The sequence below is a fragment of the Heterodontus francisci genome, chromosome 16 (genome assembly GCF_036365525.1).
Source record: "Heterodontus francisci isolate sHetFra1 chromosome 16, sHetFra1.hap1, whole genome shotgun sequence".
NCBI lineage: Eukaryota > Metazoa > Chordata > Chondrichthyes > Heterodontiformes > Heterodontidae > Heterodontus > Heterodontus francisci.
In genome coordinates, this window is record NC_090386.1 from 72,429,395 (window position 1) to 72,447,530 (window position 18,136).

General features: G+C 43.5%; 1 protein-coding gene and 1 long non-coding RNA gene across 5 annotated transcripts in view; one reads left to right on the forward strand and one right to left on the reverse strand.

Annotated features, from left to right (window-relative positions):
* acss2 (acyl-CoA synthetase short chain family member 2) overlaps window positions 1-18,136 on the forward strand; it is a 105,316-nt gene that overhangs the window by 31,472 nt on the left and 55,708 nt on the right. For all 4 annotated transcript variants that reach the window (XM_068048379.1, XM_068048380.1, XM_068048381.1 and 1 more), the window contains 2 exons: window positions 5,302-5,405; window positions 7,607-7,679. In XM_068048379.1, the coding sequence (XP_067904480.1) occupies window positions 5,302-5,405; window positions 7,607-7,679 (177 nt within the window). The remainder of the gene's footprint in view (window positions 1-5,301; window positions 5,406-7,606; window positions 7,680-18,136) is intronic.
* On the reverse strand, window positions 1,566-16,951 carry LOC137378201 (uncharacterized). Its single transcript, XR_010976579.1, has 3 exons — window positions 16,792-16,951; window positions 15,780-15,816; window positions 1,566-1,744 (listed from the first exon to the last, which is right to left on the reverse strand). It is a non-coding gene; the product is annotated as an uncharacterized lncRNA (long non-coding RNA).

Genomic DNA, 18,136 nt, shown 5'->3' on the forward strand with positions numbered 1-18,136 from the left:
AGTGGCAATAGCCGTCCCTGCAGCGATGGTGCCGCCTTCCCTTACCAACACCTTTCGCCCCTTGCTGGGGGCCTGCCTGACTGGCCACGGTGCCCCCCAGACCCCACTTACCTGGCTGTGAGGGCGCCATACATTGCTACGCTCTTCTTCTCCTCCAGGTGCAACCCCAGCAGTGTCCACTGCTTCCAGTGGTACTACTGAGCTGTGGCATTCTGATTGGCTGGTAGTTCTTGGAGGTGGGCAGCCCTCCCTAATAGGAACGGCCACCTCGGCGGCAGCCTATATTGCCTGCCACTGACCAGATGTGCCCTGGGTCCTACTGACTGCCGATGTGGGTCGCCATCCCCATCCCTTCCGCCCTGTTTTCGAGCCCGTTGAGGGGGACTCCCACCGCCAGCACTTCATCCAGCCCATTGTTTTGGCTAACAGGGCCATCAATCTTGATAATTCCTCTATTTCAGGGGTTTGCAACCTGCAGCTCCGGAGCTGCATGCGAATCTTTAACATCTCATTTGCATCTTCCAATGTTTTCCAGTTGGATCGTATTAACATGAAAAAACCTAAAAAAAAAATTAAGTCAAGAAAAGTAAGAGCCGTGTTTTTATTGTGAGGATAAAAAGCTCATTATTTATGCTGCAGTTAGGGTTTCAAATGATTATTTTAACAAAAAAGATCATCGTGCTCTAAATAAACCTGTTCAAGTGGTATAGTTACACCATGGTTATAGACAATGCCTTTGGTTTGAGGGACAGGTTTTATGGTTGCAACCATTATTTCTAACATAACTGGGTTAATAAATTATTCTGAAATGTGCTATTAGAAGCATTTTTTTAATCACGAGAATCAATATCTGAAAAAAATTGTCTTAATTCTACGCAACTTAAGTTATAGTTTGTTTTAAAGCTGACTTAACTGACAAAATTATAGTAAATAAAAGTCAAAACACGCAATTTAGGTCTATTTTAACTTTGTTTTTTTCGATTGATACGAAAATTCAACAAGTATTTTATTTATAATATATGCAAATTATGCATTCTACCAGAGACACTTGACAATTTGCCAATTTTTATCTTGTGGCTCCCAATAGTTTTCATTTTCGATAATTTTTTTAAAACAGGCTTTTCAGATAAAATGGGCTGCTGAGTCCTGCTGCACTGCTTACACCTCTAACTTTACATAAATTGTTAGCAATAATGTGGGGGAAAACAAACTTTTATTAGTATACAATGAATAGTTCATGTATATATTAAACTAAACGTTGTGAGGAAGGTGCTGTTGTTATCTAATCCTTTAGAAGAAAGTTGGTGAATTTTAATATAAGTTTACCCCAAAAAATGCTTGCTGTTTTTCATAGAACACTAAACTTTAAGGCGGCTATTTTGAAACTTCAAAATTCATCTGAATTTTTTTCTTTTATTGACTCTCTGCTCCACAGGCATATGGATTGATGATTATTTCAGTTTTGTATATTGGTACCAAGACACTAAATTAGAATACTAAAAATCACTGTAAATGATATGGCATATCAAGTTATCGATTGCATTGTTAAAAAAAACTTGCCTACTTTGAATCAGTCGCAGTGATGGCAGTTCTCTGTCCTCATTCAACTCGGATACGTTACACCTTTGTTTTCTAACCTGACCATTTGTGACTGGACCATGTGAAATAATGCTGTCTCAGTTGCACCACCAAGAATACATGGGCATACGCGCTGGTCACTGGGTAGTACAGAACTTGAGTATTGCTGAAAAAAAGAGACATACTGTCGAAGCTTTCTTCTTGCACTCATCAGGACAGACGCAAGAATGCCAAATTTCAAAGGGAGCAACAATTTATACTGCATGAGAAAAGGGTGCTGATTGGTTGGTAAGTCAACTCTGGTTGAGGCGTTGCCATGGGAAATGTAGCAGGGAACTATTGTCCCCCATGTTTTTGTTTAATTCAAAAAGGTGGAAGTCTGGATATGTTCCTTTCGCCTGCAGAGGACGGGTCCCCGAGTATGAATATACGTAGCTTCTAACGATTGTAAGTGAGCCACATTGCAAGCTCTACTGATGATCTTAAATTGGTTATTGGTGTAATTCTTAGCACACTAAGGATTGTTCAGTAAGTGCTGTCCAATCACAGACTCACACCTAACGTTAAACGTTGTGTTCTAAGTTTAGCAGGTATGGGCTGGTTGAGTAAGGTCAGTACTCTGCAATGCGGAACGCAGCTCACGCGCAGAGAGCAGGAGCCCGTTTGCGCATGTGTGCAGGTTGGCACAGGCGGATGACGTCCCTGCCGGCTGCCTTGTCAAGAACCACTTTGTAATTTTAAAGACCTCTACTAGGTCATCCTCAGCCTTCCCTTCTCAAGAAAAGAGACCCACCCTGTTCATCCTTTCCTCATAGGTACACTCCTGCATTTCTGGTGACATCCTTGTAAATCTTTTTTGCACCCTTTCCAGTGCCTTTATCTCTTTTTTATAATTTAGCGACCAGAATTGTATGCAGTACTCCAGGTGTAGGCTAACCAAGGATCAGTACAAATTTAACATAACTACTTTTCAATTCTATCTGTCCAGAAATAAACCTTTGTGCTTGGTTTGCTTTTTTATGGCCTAATTAAACCTGTGTTACTATTTTTAATGATTTGTGTAATTGGATTCCCAAATTCCTTTGCTCCCCCACCCCATTTAGATTCTTATTTTCCAATGGACAGCCTCCACATTTTTCTTGCCAAAATGTAATACCTCATATTTATCTATGTTGAAATTCATTTGCCAATTATATGCCCATTCTGCAAGTTTGTTAATATCATCATGTAATTTGCTGCAGTCCTCCTCAGTATTGACTATCCTCTCAAGTGATGTCATCTGCAAATTTAGAAATTGTGTTTTTGATTCCAAAGATTAAATGGTTAATATAAATTGTGAACAACAGAGGTTCCAGCACTGATCCTTGTGGAATACCACTTGCCACCTTCTGCCACTCTGAATAACTACCCTTTACCCCCTACTCTGTCTTGAAGCCAGCCAGCTATCCATTCTGCTACTTGTCGCCTGACTCCACATTCTCGAACATTATTAGTCTGTTATGTGGTACCCTATCAAAGGCCTTTTGAAAATCTAGATAAATTACACCTACTGCATTGCTCTTATCTACTCTCACTGTTACCTCTTCAAAAAATTCAATTAGGTTGGTCAAGCCAGACTTTCCCTTTTGAAATCCATGCTGACTATTCATTATTATAGTTTTGGTTCCTCGATGGGATTCCATTATTTTTCCTACTACCAATGTTAAGCTGACTGGTTTGTAGTTCTCTGGGCAAGTTATATTTCTCCTCTTTAAATATAAGTATAATTATAGGTTTGGGTGCAGATTTGTACATGTAGGTATAGAGCAATTTAGTTGATGATCATGATGGATAATTGATTCTAGAATGTTGTCATCTCAGGTTGTTGCGCTGAGGGCTAGGGTTGCCCAATATGGTTGGATGTGTTCCTGGAAGTATCATCACAGGACCGTCCACTTCCAACCACCTTGCCCAGTCAAACTGGCTTTGTCCCATCTCCGATCCAATATTTTTATCACTAATAAGCAAAAGTGTTCAAAGAAAAGGAAAAAACTCGTCTTTTTTGAAATGCCCCTCTGATTTTTCTTGTGGGTTGCTCACAGCAGTGTCCAGGATATTAGTGTTTAATTTGTGGAGACTGGACGATAACCCTGAAGGATTAGCGACCCTACTGAGGCTGAGGCAGTGACCAAGGTTTTCCATCCATTCACTTTAATGGGCCGAAAGATTGGTGAGCACAGAAGTGGAAAACCCTGGCCACTATTACTTGACTAACCAACAACTTAGGTGGATATCAGTAGGTGAGGTGTGATTATTCTTTGACTGTGCCACGATGGGCTAAATTTGCTAAAAATTGAAGTGTGACAAGTGCATAGAATGTTTACTCTCCATAAAAGCAGAATAATATTGACATATAATATACCATCCTTATGCAAATATTCTGCTTCACAGTGAAGCCTAATGAACTCCTGAGACATTGGCTGTTCTTCCAAACTCCTTCTGAGTAACTCATATATTTATGTTGGGTATGGTAATGCAAGTGCAGAATGGACTATGATACAAGTGTGGTAAATGTTCATATGGGAAAGCACTGGTCAGAAAATATACATGTACATTTCTAACGGGATGCATCTGTCTTTTTTTTGAATGAGATAATCCAGCCATTGTCTCGGGCTCAAAAAGAAAACATTTTGTGTACTTCTATGTAGCTGCCATTATCCGCTCTGCGGTATGCCTCATATGGGTGTCACCTGAAGTAAAGAGGGTGGCATATGTTACAAATCTACCTATTCATAAATAGCAGGGTTACAACACTTATTGTGTTCATATCGAAATCCACCACACTTTAAACCAGTGAATGCAAGTGCACAGTGGAACTTAGTACAAATATGTGAGAGTTTGTATGGGAACAGCACTGGTTATGACCATTCGTTCTCAACCTTCCCAGTGTGGCAATGCCTAGCTTTTTCTAACTACCTTCCTACAGGAGTAGACTGAGGTTGGATAATCTGTATGATGGAGGGTCACAAGTATGAACCCTTGTCCTAATAGTATGCATCGGTGCATCTGGATCTTGAAAATATGACAAAACTATGTTCCTGAAATAGCAACTCAAGAACCTGGGTCAGCCTCAGTAGCTTAATTTTCTGCACTTATCTGGCTCGTTAACTCCCCTAGCTGTTTCCTTCTGATGATATTTACCATATGTTCTGTTATATATGTTTAAGTACTGTTATTTCTTTGTAAACAAAGAGGTACCTATACTTTCTTAACTTCCCATTGCTTCATTTGGTCATAAGTAGCTTTTCCAACTACAAATAGTTGTCTGAATTTTTAAGGTCCTGTTGATGACCATCAATTGGAAGTAACATAGGTAGTGACTGGATATAAATCTAGTATGCTTTGATTTTTATATTTGTGGGGGGGGGAGGGGCGGTTGGAGGAGGTGGAAGGGACACAGAAATAAATCATCTGAAGACTTTGGACCGTTGTTCCATTTTTTTATGAAGGGAATGATGTCTTTCAGTTGACTGATTGGAATAGATAAATCGTGTAGGTGAAAATCAGCACGCAAACATTTGAATATTGTGCATAAAATGCGTCAAGATATGACGCAAACTTCAATTGCTGCACATTCTCTTGCAAGATTTGTAATGTGAATGTTCATGGACTAACCAAAACCCCAAGATGTTGTTTCCTGCTATGATGAGCCACTATTTATGTCTTTCCATTTCAAATCCACAGGAGTGAAGAAGGGAGACAGAATTTCAATCTACATGCCAATGATTATAGAATTGGTTGTTGCCATGTTAGCTTGTGCCAGAATAGGGGCCATACATTCCATTGTGGTAAGAAAAAAATTATCTGATTGTTAGCCTCCATAATCATGGTGACTATAATTATAGACTGTTTGGAAATTTAAATGTTAGGATCTGTTCAGTTGTTTAATAAATATCTTCATTGACCAGACCAATTGGGGTAGCGTTACATGGCCATTCACAGCCCTAGAAATCTCCTCCTCCTCCCAACAAAAATACAGTAGAACACATTTTAAGGGTATACAGAATCTTCATTTCAATGAGTCTGGAAAACATAACGGCAGCAAAAATGCTCTGGAAGAGGGACCTGAGGATGACCCTGTCAGGTAATTGAGACTCCATTTGTAAAGCAGTGCGCATTGTCTCAATTTGTAATAAACTAGTAGAAGGACAAATTAAAATGAATCTTAAGGAATGCCATATCCCATCTGTCACTGCAGTTAGAACCTCCCAGTGTCAAACCAGAGTGTTGGAGAAGCTGTGGTGGGAGGGCACAATCCTCCAAGTTTACTGGCAAAGCCCAAAGATCCAGCCCTCTTAGCAGAAGGTGTTGTGTGACATCCATAAATCACAAAGCATACCACTGTACCCGAATCAATACACTTCCTATGAATTTTTTTTTTTATTAGAACATTACAGCGCAGTACAGGCCCTTCGGCCCTCGATGTTGCGCCGACCTGTGAAACCATCTGACCTACACTATTCCATTTTCATCCATATGTCTATCCAATGACCACTTAAATGCCCTTAAAGTTGGCGAATCTACTACTGCTGCAGGCAGGGCGTTCCACGCCCTTACTACTCTTGAGTAAAGAAACTGCCTCTCACATCTGTCCTATATCTATCACCCCTCAACTTGAAGCTATGTCCCCTCGTGTTTGCCATCACCATCCGAGGAAAAAGACGCTCACTATCCACCCTATCTAACCCTCTGATTATCTTATATGTCTCTATTAAGTCACCTCTCCTCCTCCTTCTCTCCAACGAAAACAACCTCAAGTCCCTCAGCCTTTCCTCGTAAGACCTTCCCTCCATACCAGGCAACATCCTAGTAAATCTCCTCTGCACCCTTTCCATAGCTTCCACATCCTTCCGATAATGCGATGACCAGAACTGCACGCAATACTCCAGGTGCGGTCTCACCAGAGTTTTGTACAGCTGCAGCATGACCTCGTGGCTCCGAAACTCGACCCCCCTACTAATAAAAGCTAACACGCCATATGCCTTCTTAACAGCCCCATTAACCTGGTTAGCACCCTTCAGGGATTTATGCACCTGGACACCAAGATCTCTCTGTTCATCTACACTACCAAGAATCTTCCCATTAGCCCAGTACTCTGCATTCCTGTTACTCCTTCCAAAGTGAATCACCTCACACTTTTCCGCATTAAACTCCATTTGCCATCTCTCAGCCCAGCTCTGCAGCCTATCTATGTCCCTCTGTACCCTACAACATCCTTCGGCACTATCCACAACTCCACTGACCTTAGTGTCATCTGCAAATTTACTAACCCACCCTTCTACACCCTCTTCCAGGTCATTTATAAAAATGACAAACAGCAGTGGCCCCAAAACAGATTCTTGCGGTACACCACTAGTAACTAAACTCCAGGATGAACATTTGCCATCAACCACCACCCTCTGTCTTCTTTCAGCTAGCCAATTTCTGATCCAAAGCTCTAAATCACCTTCAACCCCATACTTCCGTATTTTCTGCAATAGGGTGCTCCTCATCTCCCCCCAGGCCCCCCCAAACAAGGTGCCAACACTGGTTTTAAAAAAAAAATTGTGTTTTCTCCTATTTACAGCCCATGACTGCATCTCACTGAGGTGGTGGCAGAAGGAGCTCCCCCCACCCCACCCAACCTAGTAATGTTCATTGAGATACAATGAAAGTTGGCCCAGTCTAAGAAGATCATATGTTTCCAGAGAAATTCTTTAAAATCTGCCACTATTCCTGGTCCTTTGCAGCAGCACATTTCATGCATTTCATCTGGAGTTTCTGCTGCCTAACCAGGTTAATGTCAAATACCTAGTGACACGACCAAAATATCAGGCATAAACAACAGTGTCACCATGACTACTGAGGATGTCTACAACTCTAACTAAACATAGAAGCTCACTCACTGCCACAAAAGTACCAAATTTACAATCTGAGTAATTAGACTAGATGCTCTATGTAAGTCCAATTTACAATGGTTGAATTGTCGAATAATTATAATTTTAATCAGTTTGCAGGATTTTCTGCAGAATCTCTTTGTGAACGAATTCTGGATTCTCGCTGTTCAATGTTGATTACAGCAGGTAAATAAACAGCCATTTCTCTAATGTTGTATTTTGCACAAACTCTGCCTATTGCCTACCCTATAGTAATGCATCCAGGCTTCCTGCTGTACCATTCGTGAAGCACTTTTAGTACTTAATTTGTAGTTGCAATATAAATTCATCATAAACTGCAGAGTTATTGAGAATTTTAACATAAGTGGGTGGAATTGGGTGCTGGTGGGGAGTTAAATAGGTGAACATTCGAGATTAAAAATTAAAGATTAAAAATGGCAGGAGATCTCAGAACCGTGTTATGCTCCTCTTGCTCAATGTGGGAGCTCAGGGACACGGCTGATGTCCCTGACTCCTTCACGTGCAGGAAGTGTGTCCAGTGCAGCTCTTGTTAGACCGCATGACGGCTCTGGAGCTGCGGGTGGACTCACTTTGGAGCATCCGCGATGCTGAGGAGGTCGTGGATAGCACGTTTAACGAATTGGTCACACCGCAGATTAGGATTGCTGAGGGAGAAAGGGAATGGGTGACCAAAAGGCAGAGAAAGAGCAGGAAGGCAGCGCAGGTGTCCCCTGCGGTCATCTCCCTCCAAAACAGGTATACCGTTTTGGATACTGTTGGGGGAGATGGCTCACCAGGAGAAGGTAGCAGTAGCCAGGTTCATGGCACCGTGGCTGGCTCTGCTGTTCGGAAGGGCGGGAAAAAGAGTGGAAGGGCTATAGTCATAGGGGATTCGATTGTAAGGGGAGTAGATAGGTGGTTCTGTGGTCGAAAACGAGACTCCCGAATGGTATGTTGCCTCCCAGGTGCACGGGTCAGGGATGTCTCAGATCGGCTGCAGAACATTCTGAAGGGGGAGGGTGAGCAGCCAGTTGTTGTTGTGCACATAGGCACCAATGATATAGGTAAAAAACGGGATGAGGTCCTACAAGCAGAATTTAGGGAGTTAGGAGCCAAGTTAAAAAGTAGGACCTCAGAGGTAGTAATCTCAGGATTGCTACCAGTGCCACGTGATAGTCAGAGTAGAAATGAAAGAATAGTCAGGATGAATGCGTGGCTTGAGAGATGGTGCAGGAGGGAGGGGTTCAGATTTTTGGGACATTGGGACCGGTTCTGGGGGAGGTGGGACTATTACAAATTGGACGGTCCACACCTGGGCCGGACTGGAACCAATGTCCTTGGGGGTGCTTTTGCTAACGCTGTTGGGGAGGGTTTAAACTAATGTGGCGGGGGGATGGGAACCAAATGAGGAGGTCAGTGGACAGTAAGGAGGTAGTAACTAAAGCCTGTAAGGAACTAGATAATGAAGTCAGAGTGACTAAGGGAAAGAGTAGGCAGGGAGCAGATGATGAACGCAAAGGGACTGGTGGTCTGAGGTGCATTTGTTTTAATGCAAGAAGTGTAGTAGGTAAGGCAGATGAACCTAGGGCTTGGATTAGTACCTGGGAGTATGATGTTATTGCTATTACTGAGACTTGGTTGTGGGAAGGGCATGATTGGCAACTAAATATCCCAGGATATCGATGCTTCAGGCGGGATAGAGAGGGAGGTAAAAGGGGTGGAGGAGTTGCATTACTGGTCAAAGAGGATATCACAGCTGTGCTGAAGGAGGGCACTATGGAGGACTCGAGCAGTGAGGCAATATGGGCAGAACTCAGAAATTGGAAGGGTGCGGTAACAATGTTGGGGCTGTACTACAGGCCTCCCAACAGCGAGCGTGAGATAGAGGTACAAATATGTAAACAGATTATGGGAAGATGTAGGAGCAACAGGGTGGTGGCAATGGGAGATTTTAATTTTCTCAACATTGACTGGGATTCACTTAGTGTTAGAGGTCTAGATGGAGCAGAATTTGTAAGGAGCATCCAGGAGGGTTTTCTGGAGCAGTATGTAAATAGTCCAACTCGGGAAGGGGCCATACTGGACCTGGTGTTGGGGAATGAGCCCGGCCAGGTGGTTGAAGTTTCAGGAGGGGACTACTTTGGGAATAGTGATCACTATTCCGTACGTTTTAGAATACTCATGGACAAAGACGAGAGTGGTCCTAAAGGAAGAGTGCTAAATTGGGGGAAGGCCAACTAAACCAAAATTCGGCAGGAGCTGGGGAATGTAGATTGGGAGCAGCTGTTTGAAGGTAAATCCACATTTGATATGTGGGAGGCTTTTAAAGAGAGGTTGATTAGCATGCAGGAGAGACAAGTTCCTGTGAAAATGAGGGATAGAAATGGCAAGATTAGGGAACCATGGATGACAGGTGAAATTGTGAGACTAGCTAAGAGGAAAGAGGAAGCATACATAAGGTCTAGGCGGCTGAAGAAAGACGAAGCTTTGAAAGAATATCGGGAATGTAGGACCAATCTGAAACGAGGAATTAAGAGGGCTAAAAGGGGTCATGAAATATCTTTAGCAAACAGGGTTAAGGAAAATCCCAAAGCCTTTTATTCATATATAAGGAGCAAGAGGGTAACTAGAGAAAGGATTGGCCCACTCAAGGACAAAGGAGGAAAGTTATGCGTGGAGTCAGGGAAAATGGGTGAGATTCTAAACGAGTACTTTGCATCGGTATTCACCGAGGAGAGGGACATGACGGATGTTGAGGTTAGGGACAGATGTTTGATTACTCTCGGTCAAGTCGGCACAAGGAGGGAGGAAGTGATGGGTACTCTAAAAGGCATTAAGGTGGACAAGTCCCCAGGTCCGGATGGGATCTATCCCAGGTTACTGAGGGAAACGAGAGAGGAAATAGCTGGGGCCTTAACAGATATCTTTGCAGCATCCTTAAACACGGGTGAGGTCCCGGAGGACTGGAGAATTGCTAATGTTGTCCCCTTGTTTAAGAAGGGTAGCAAGGAAAATCCAGGTAATTATAGACCGGTGAGCCTGACGTCAGTGGTAGGGAAGCTGCTGGAGAAGATACTGAGGGATAGGATCTATTCCCATTTGGAAGAAAATGAGCTTATCAGTGATAGGCAACATGGTTTTGTGCAGGGAAGGTCATGTCTTACCAACTTAATAGAATTCTTTGAGGAAGTGACAAAGTTGATTGATGAGGGAAGGGCTGTAGATGTCATATACATGGACTTCAGTAAGGCGTTTGATAAGGTTCCCCATGGTAGGCTGATGGAGAAAGTGAAGTCGCATGGGGTCCAGGGTGTACTAGCTAGATGGATAAAGAACTGGCTGGGCAACAGGAGACAGAGAGTAGCAGTGGAAGGGAGTTTCTCAAAATGGAGACGTGTGGCCTGTGGTGTTCCACAGGGATCCATGCTGGGACCACTGTTTGTGATATACATAAATGATTTGGAGGAAAGTATAGGTGGACTGATTAGCAAATTTGCAGACGACACTAAGATTGGTGGAGTAGCAGATAGTGAAGGGGACTGTCAGAGAATACAGCAGAATATAGATAGATTGGAGAGTTGGGCAGAGAAATGGCAGATGGAGTTCAATCAGGGCAATTGCGAGGTGATGCATTTTGGAAGATCCAATTCAAGAGTGAACTATACAGTAAATGGAAAAGTCCTGGGGAAAATTGATGTACAGAGAGATTTGGGTGTTCAGGTCCATTGTTCCCTGAAGGTGGCAACGCAGGTCAATAGAGTGGTCAAGAAGGCATACGGCATGCTTTCCTTCATCAGACGGGATATTGAGTACAAGGGTTGGCAGGTCATGTTACAGTTGTATAAGACTTTGGTTCAACCACATTTGGAATACTGCGTGCAGTTCTGGTCGCCACATTACCAAATGGATGTAGATGCTTTGGAGAGGGTGCAGAGGAGGTTCACCAGGATGTTGCCTGGTATGGAGGGCGCTAGCTATGAAGAGAGGTTGAGTAGATTAGGATTATTTTCATTAGAAAGACGGAGGTTGAGGGGGGACCTGATTGAGGTGTACAAAATCATGAGAGGTATAGACAGAGTGGATAGCAAGAAGCTTTTTCCCCAGAGTGGGGGATTCAATTACTAGGGGTCACGAGTTCAAAGTGAGAGGGGAAAAGTTTAGGGGGGATATGAGTGGAAAGTTCTTTACGCAGAGGGTGGTGGGTGCCTGGAACACATTGCCAGCGGAGGTGGTAGACGCGGGCACGATAGCGTCTTTTAAGATGTATCTAGACAGATACATGAATGGGCAGGAAGCAAAGAGATACAGACCCTTAGAAAATAGGCGACATGTTTAGATAGACGATCTGGATCGGCGCAGGCTTGGAGGGCCGAAGGGCCTGTTCCTGTGCTGTAATTTTCTTTGTTCTTTGTGTCAGGAAGCCAACTCCAACCCACTGAATTCTGGGTTTTACTGAGGCAGGACAAGGGGCAGGTTGGCAATTTAAAAATGTTAATAGATATAAGTAGATTCAGATCAGATCTAGCAGCTCAAAACTAGGCATCCATGAGGCACTGTGGGCCATCAAAAACTGCAGAGTTGTATTTAACCACAATCTGTGACCTCATGGCCTGGCATATCCCTCGCTGCACCATTACCGTCAAGCCAGGGGATCAACCCTGGTTCAATGAGGAGAGCAGGAGAGAATGCCAGGAGCAGCATCAGGCATACCTATAAATGAGGTGCCAACCTGGTCAAGCTACAACACAGGACTATATGCATGCTAAACAGCAGAAGCAGCATGCAATAGAGCTAAGTGATCCCACAACCAACGGATCCGATCAAAGATCTGTCGACCTACCACATCCAGTCATGAGTGGTGGTGGACAATTAAACAACAAAATAGAGGAGGTGGCTCCACAAACATTCCAATCCTGACTGATGGGCGGGCCCAGCACGTCGGTGCAAAAGACAAGCCTGAAGCATTTGCGACCATCTTCAGCCAGAAGGGCCAAGTGGATGATCCATCTTGGCCTCTTCCTAAAGTCCCCAGCATCATAGATGCCAGTTTTCAGCCAGTTCGATTCACTCCACGTGATATCAAGAAACGGCTAAAGGTACTAGATATGGCAAAAGCTATGGGCCCTGACAACATCCCGGCTGTAATACTGAAGACTTGGGCTCCGGAAATAGCCGAGCCATTAGCTAAGCTGTTCCAGTACAACTACAATACTGGTATCTACCTGACAATGTGGAATATTGCCCAGATATGTCTTATCCACAAAAAGCAGGACAAATCCAATCTGGCCAATTATCGCCCCATCAGTCTATTCTCAATCATCAGCAGTGATGGACGGTGTCATCAACAGTGTTATCAAGCGGCACTTACTCAGCAATAACCTGCTCAGTGATCCTCCGTTTGGGTTTTGCCAGGGCCACTCAGCTCCTGACCTCATTACAGCCTTGGTCCAACATGGACAAAAGAACTGAATTCAAGAGTTGAGGTGACAGTGACTGTCCTTGACATCAAGGCAGCATTTGACTGAGAGTGGCATCAAGGACCCCGAGCAAAATTGAAGTCAATGGGAATCAGGAGGAAGACTCTCCACTGGTTGGTGTCATACCTAGCACAAAGGAATATGTTTGTCGTTGTTGAAAGCCAAATATCTAAGCCCCGGGACACTGCTGCAGGAGTTCCTCAGGGTAGTGTACTCGGCCCAACTATCTTCAGCTGCTTCATCAATGACCTTCCCTCCATCATAAGGTCAGAAATGGAGATGTTTGTTGGTGATTGTACAATGTTCAGTATCACTTGTAACTCCTCAGATACTGAAACAGTCCATGTCCATATGCAGCAAGACCTGGACCACATTCAGGCTTAGGCTCATAAGTGGTAAGTAATATACAGGCCACTTAAGTGCCAGGCAATGATGATCTCCAATAAGAAAGAATCTAACCATCTCCCTAAACCATTAAATCATTTACCCTAAATTCCCACTATCAACATACTGGGGGTTACTATATGACCAGAAACTAATTGGACCAGCCATATAGATATTGTGACTACAAGAGCAGGTCAGAGGCTGGGAATTGTGTCGCAATTAACTCACCACCTGACTCCCCAAAGCCTGTTCACCATTTACAAGGCACAAATCAAGTCAGGAGTGAGATTGAATGCTCTTCACTTTGCTGGATGAGTGCAGCTCCAACAACACTCAAGAGGCTTGACACCATCCAGGACAAAGCAGCCCGCTTGATCACCGCATCCAACACCGTCAACATTCACTCTTCTCCAGCACCAGTGCCCAGTGGCAGTAGCTGTATCATTTACAAGAAGCATTGCAGCAACTCACCAAGGCTCCTTCAACACTTTCCAAATCTGTGATCTATATCACCTAGAAGAACAAGGGCAGCAGACGCATGGGAACATCACCACTTGAAAGTTCTCCAAGCCACACACCAACCTGACTTGGAACTATATCACCATTCTTCACTGTCGCTAGGTCAAAATCCTGGCACTCCCTTCCTAACAGCACTGTTGGTGTACCTACACCAATGAACTGCAGCATTTCAAGAATGAGGCTGAGCACCACCTTCTCGAGGGCAGTGAGGGATGGGCAACAAATGCTGGCTTGGCCAATGACGCTCACATCCCATGAAAGGATTTTTAAAAAATGAGGCTGGAAGGGCGAATATGGGGCGGCCTTGGGGCCAGGATGAGTAGGAATGCGTCCTCCTGGCCTCCTATGCTCCCTCACCATCGGACATCCCTCCCCACCACCACCACCACCACAACCGGGATTGGTGATTAGTATGGACCCCAACCTCTCTGGGGTGGGAGATCAGATCTACCTGATCCTACGGCCTCCTCCAGAACCCTCCCTGCTCAGCTGGAAGCCAAACTAGTCAGTTAGGTTGACTTGCTGCCAGGGAACCCATCAGGGCCAAAAGTCTCATGTTGTGGAAATAAAACTCCACAGCGTGCAGACTTATGGCTTTGCCACACAGTACCTAACATCACAATCTTCACATCTTCGGTGTGTCAGAAAGTAAAAATTCCCCCATAATAATCCTGTTGATTGACATTAGAATAGAATTAGTGTAGAGTAGGCAAAAATAACTCCGTTATACGATAAAAATGCATTTTGTAAATAACATTGCACCCATGCTTTTCTAATAGCAAACGTCTGCCTCCAATTTCCCACTCCCACCGGCCAGCCAGGTAGTGAATCTGACTGGTGTCGGGCAGGCCTCCAGGAACTTTTATTTAAATTGTTACGACCAAGCCGGGAGCAATGCACCATTAATTCAGTCCCATCACTCCATAGGTCGCAGCATATTATTAAAGTTTTCCCACCCAACAGGAAAACAGCCAAATTAAACCCTCTCGTAACCCCCAGAATACACCAGACCAAACCTTTGGACAACAACAAATTAACTATTTGTTAAAACTAAATCTGAAACACTATTAAGATAACCCTATGTCTATAGACCTTATAATTTCATATCTTAATCTAACTCCCCCATTCACACACATACATTCAAAACTAACAGTTAACCGGTTTTAAAAGTGGTGTTTTTAAAAAGTAGCTGTTTCTTAAGAATAAATAAATAAGTCTTTGTGGACTACATTCCTAATGGGTGAGGTATTCTAATGTGAAAATAATCAAATGCTATTCGAAGTCTCCTCGCGGATTTGATGAAATAGTCTGTTCTTGATAGGCATTCAAGACACTTCGGCTGCAGTAGGCATCAAGCAGTTCTTTCATCAATGAGGACAGAAATCAGTCAACTTGAATTTTAAAACCGACAGTTTCTCAGTCGAAACTTTACTTCAGAAATACGAACGATCTCTTCAAAGGGTTTTTTCTTCCTTGGGCAATTAACTTGGCCTGTAGCTCCTTGTAGAATTTTTGCTGAGGAAAATAGGCAGCTCTTCTCTTTAGTAGCATGCTTTGCTGGAGAGTCTCTCAAAACTGGTTTCAGCCAGTTTTTGTACAGTTAAGTGGAAATATTATGCCATGTGACCTCTCTCTCCCCTGCTGTCACCTGGGTAACAAAATGCAGCTGGCACACTGCCTCAGAAATCCAAAAGCTTCTCTCTCTGTCTTAAAAGTGCACAGTTTTTAACAGAGTCTTAAAGGTACACTGTTTTAATCTGAGGCGAAAATGAATATGGTTTTGTGACAAAATTAGACCCCGCCATTAAGATCAGTACTGCCTCCACGTCGCCAAAGCCTCTGGCTGTGCTGCTTGTTACCAGGCTTGTGCGCACCCCCACCAATACCCACGCACCCCTCCCCCTACCTGCCGTGAACGTAGAGGCAATGATGTCTGCCGGTATCTGTAAAAAGAAAAGGCAAGTTGTTGTTTTGGGTATGGATTTTCATTCAGAAGTGATTTATGCTGGCTAGATTTTAATTTGTGAAAACGAAAAAAAGAACAGCATATAAATGGACAATTCAATAACAGCACATTTGCATTAATTCTGCACAATTCTGCATTAATAGAGGCAATTAAGCAATTTAGAACCAGAAAAGTGTGGCATGGAGATTGTTGTATGAGATAAAATGGCATTCAAGCTGAAGGCTAGTGATGTCCCACAGGGATCTGAGTTTGGGCCTCAACTATTCCCTGTATTTATTAACAACTAAGGTGATGGGATAGAAAGAGAGCCACATATCCAAGTTTTCCAGTGACCCAAAAATAGGTGGCATTGTAAGCAGTGTCAGTGGAAGCATACATTAAGTGAATGGGCAAAAATGTGGCAAATAGATTTCAATATAGACGTGTGAGATTATCCACTTTGGAACTAAGAAAGATAGAAACAGTGGGTGGTCTGTGTACATAGATAATTAAAATGCCATGGACAGGTACAAAAAAATAAATATAAAATCCAGAGGACTAGAATACAAGGGGTAGAAGTCATTCTGCAGCTATACAAAGCCCTGGTCTGACCAAACCTGGAGTACTGTGTTCAGTTCTGGGCACCTCACCTTTAAAGAGGATATATTGGCTTTGGAGGGAGTGCAGCCTAAATTTACTGGAATGATATCTAACCTTGTAATTTTGTAAGGTTTGTCCCCCTTACTGGTACAGGAACATATGTGGTAACAAAGTTCAGTTATGAAACTACTTTTATTGAGACAAAGTCCAGACAAGTTTATTAGGTATCATGCAGACTTCGGCAATAAACTCGGGCAGCGATTTATATTTTAACGTGGGCTGTACTACCGGTATTAAGTCGGGCTGGAAGAGCGCACATTTCCTTTTTTCGCTTTGGTCTTCAGGCTTCTTTCTCTTCCCTCTTGTCTCTTACCTTCTGGTCTCTGGTTCTTCTCTGTCACGCAGGCTCGATTGGGATGGTCTCTTTATCCTGGCTCTTATCCAGTTAGCCCCTTCCAGTAACCAATTATGCTCATCCTCGTGGTCATGTCCTGTGCATGCTTTTCTCAACCAATCATATACATTCCACATTAACTGTGTTAGCCTGAACATGATCAAGTAAGGTTCTCCATTTTCAGCATTGTTCTACTTCCTCTCATCTCGAGTTGCTACATCCTGCCTGTGGTCTCTTATCTCAGATTCTGCAGCACATCTGTTCTTTTAGCTTTCATATAAGCAATTTGAAGTTTCTACAAGGACTTAGTTTTTTAGCTGCTGCAAGTGTTCTAAAGCCTGACATCATTTCCCATGATCCTTCTACCTTGGCATCAGTTTATATCGTGCCCTATTTCTATATTTTCCTACCTCGCTACTACAAAAGGGGTCTTAACAAAGCTCAGTATTAATCTTACAAACTCCCCCACTTTGAGGGGGGAGATATCTTTATTGACCCCTCATTGGCTATTTTTAGGGAAACTGCAAACTCCAAGCTATGTGTTTTTTGATCCACTTGTACAGTTTACAGCTGGTTTACGTGACACCATTTTGTGTACTTTGAACGCCTTTTTCCCAGGAACTGAATCAGACTGCGGGACACAAGTGATCCACAGCTGGGACTGGTCCCTTCCTTTTTTACCAAAAATATACTTTGTTAATAAAATTTGTAAAAGTACATTGCATAATTCAAATTGGACATTACATAAAGTGCAATATAGATCAGTTTCTTTCAATACAGTATATGAAGTGCCTCACTGCACTTGCCATTTCAGGTTCTGTTTACAATGTACATTTGCATGACATGTCAAACATTTTCTGGTGCATACAGCCCAAGGGGTTTTACACGGTTTCCAGCCCCTTGGTATACTATGGCGAGTGGGCCTTTCACAGTGGCCTTTCTTATTGAACCTTTGCAGCAGCTGCCCCAAGCTTTAGTACATCCTCAGCACGTAGTCCTGGACTGTGGAATGTGCCAGTCTGCAACACTCGGTCGTGGACAGCTCTTTGCACTGGAAGACCAAGTTTCGGGCAGGCCAAAGTGCATCTTTCACCGAATTGATGATCCTCCAGCAGCAGTTGATGTTTATCTCGGTGTCCGTTCCTGGGAACAGCCTGGAGAGCATAGAGTCCTGTGTTACAGAGCTGCTCTGGAGGAACCTCGACAAAAAACACTACATCTCTTTCCAGACCTGCTTTGCAAAGGCACATTCTAGAAGAAGGTGGACAATGGTCTCTTCCCCACTGCAGCCTCTTCGAGGGCAACATGCAGAGGCGCTGAGACT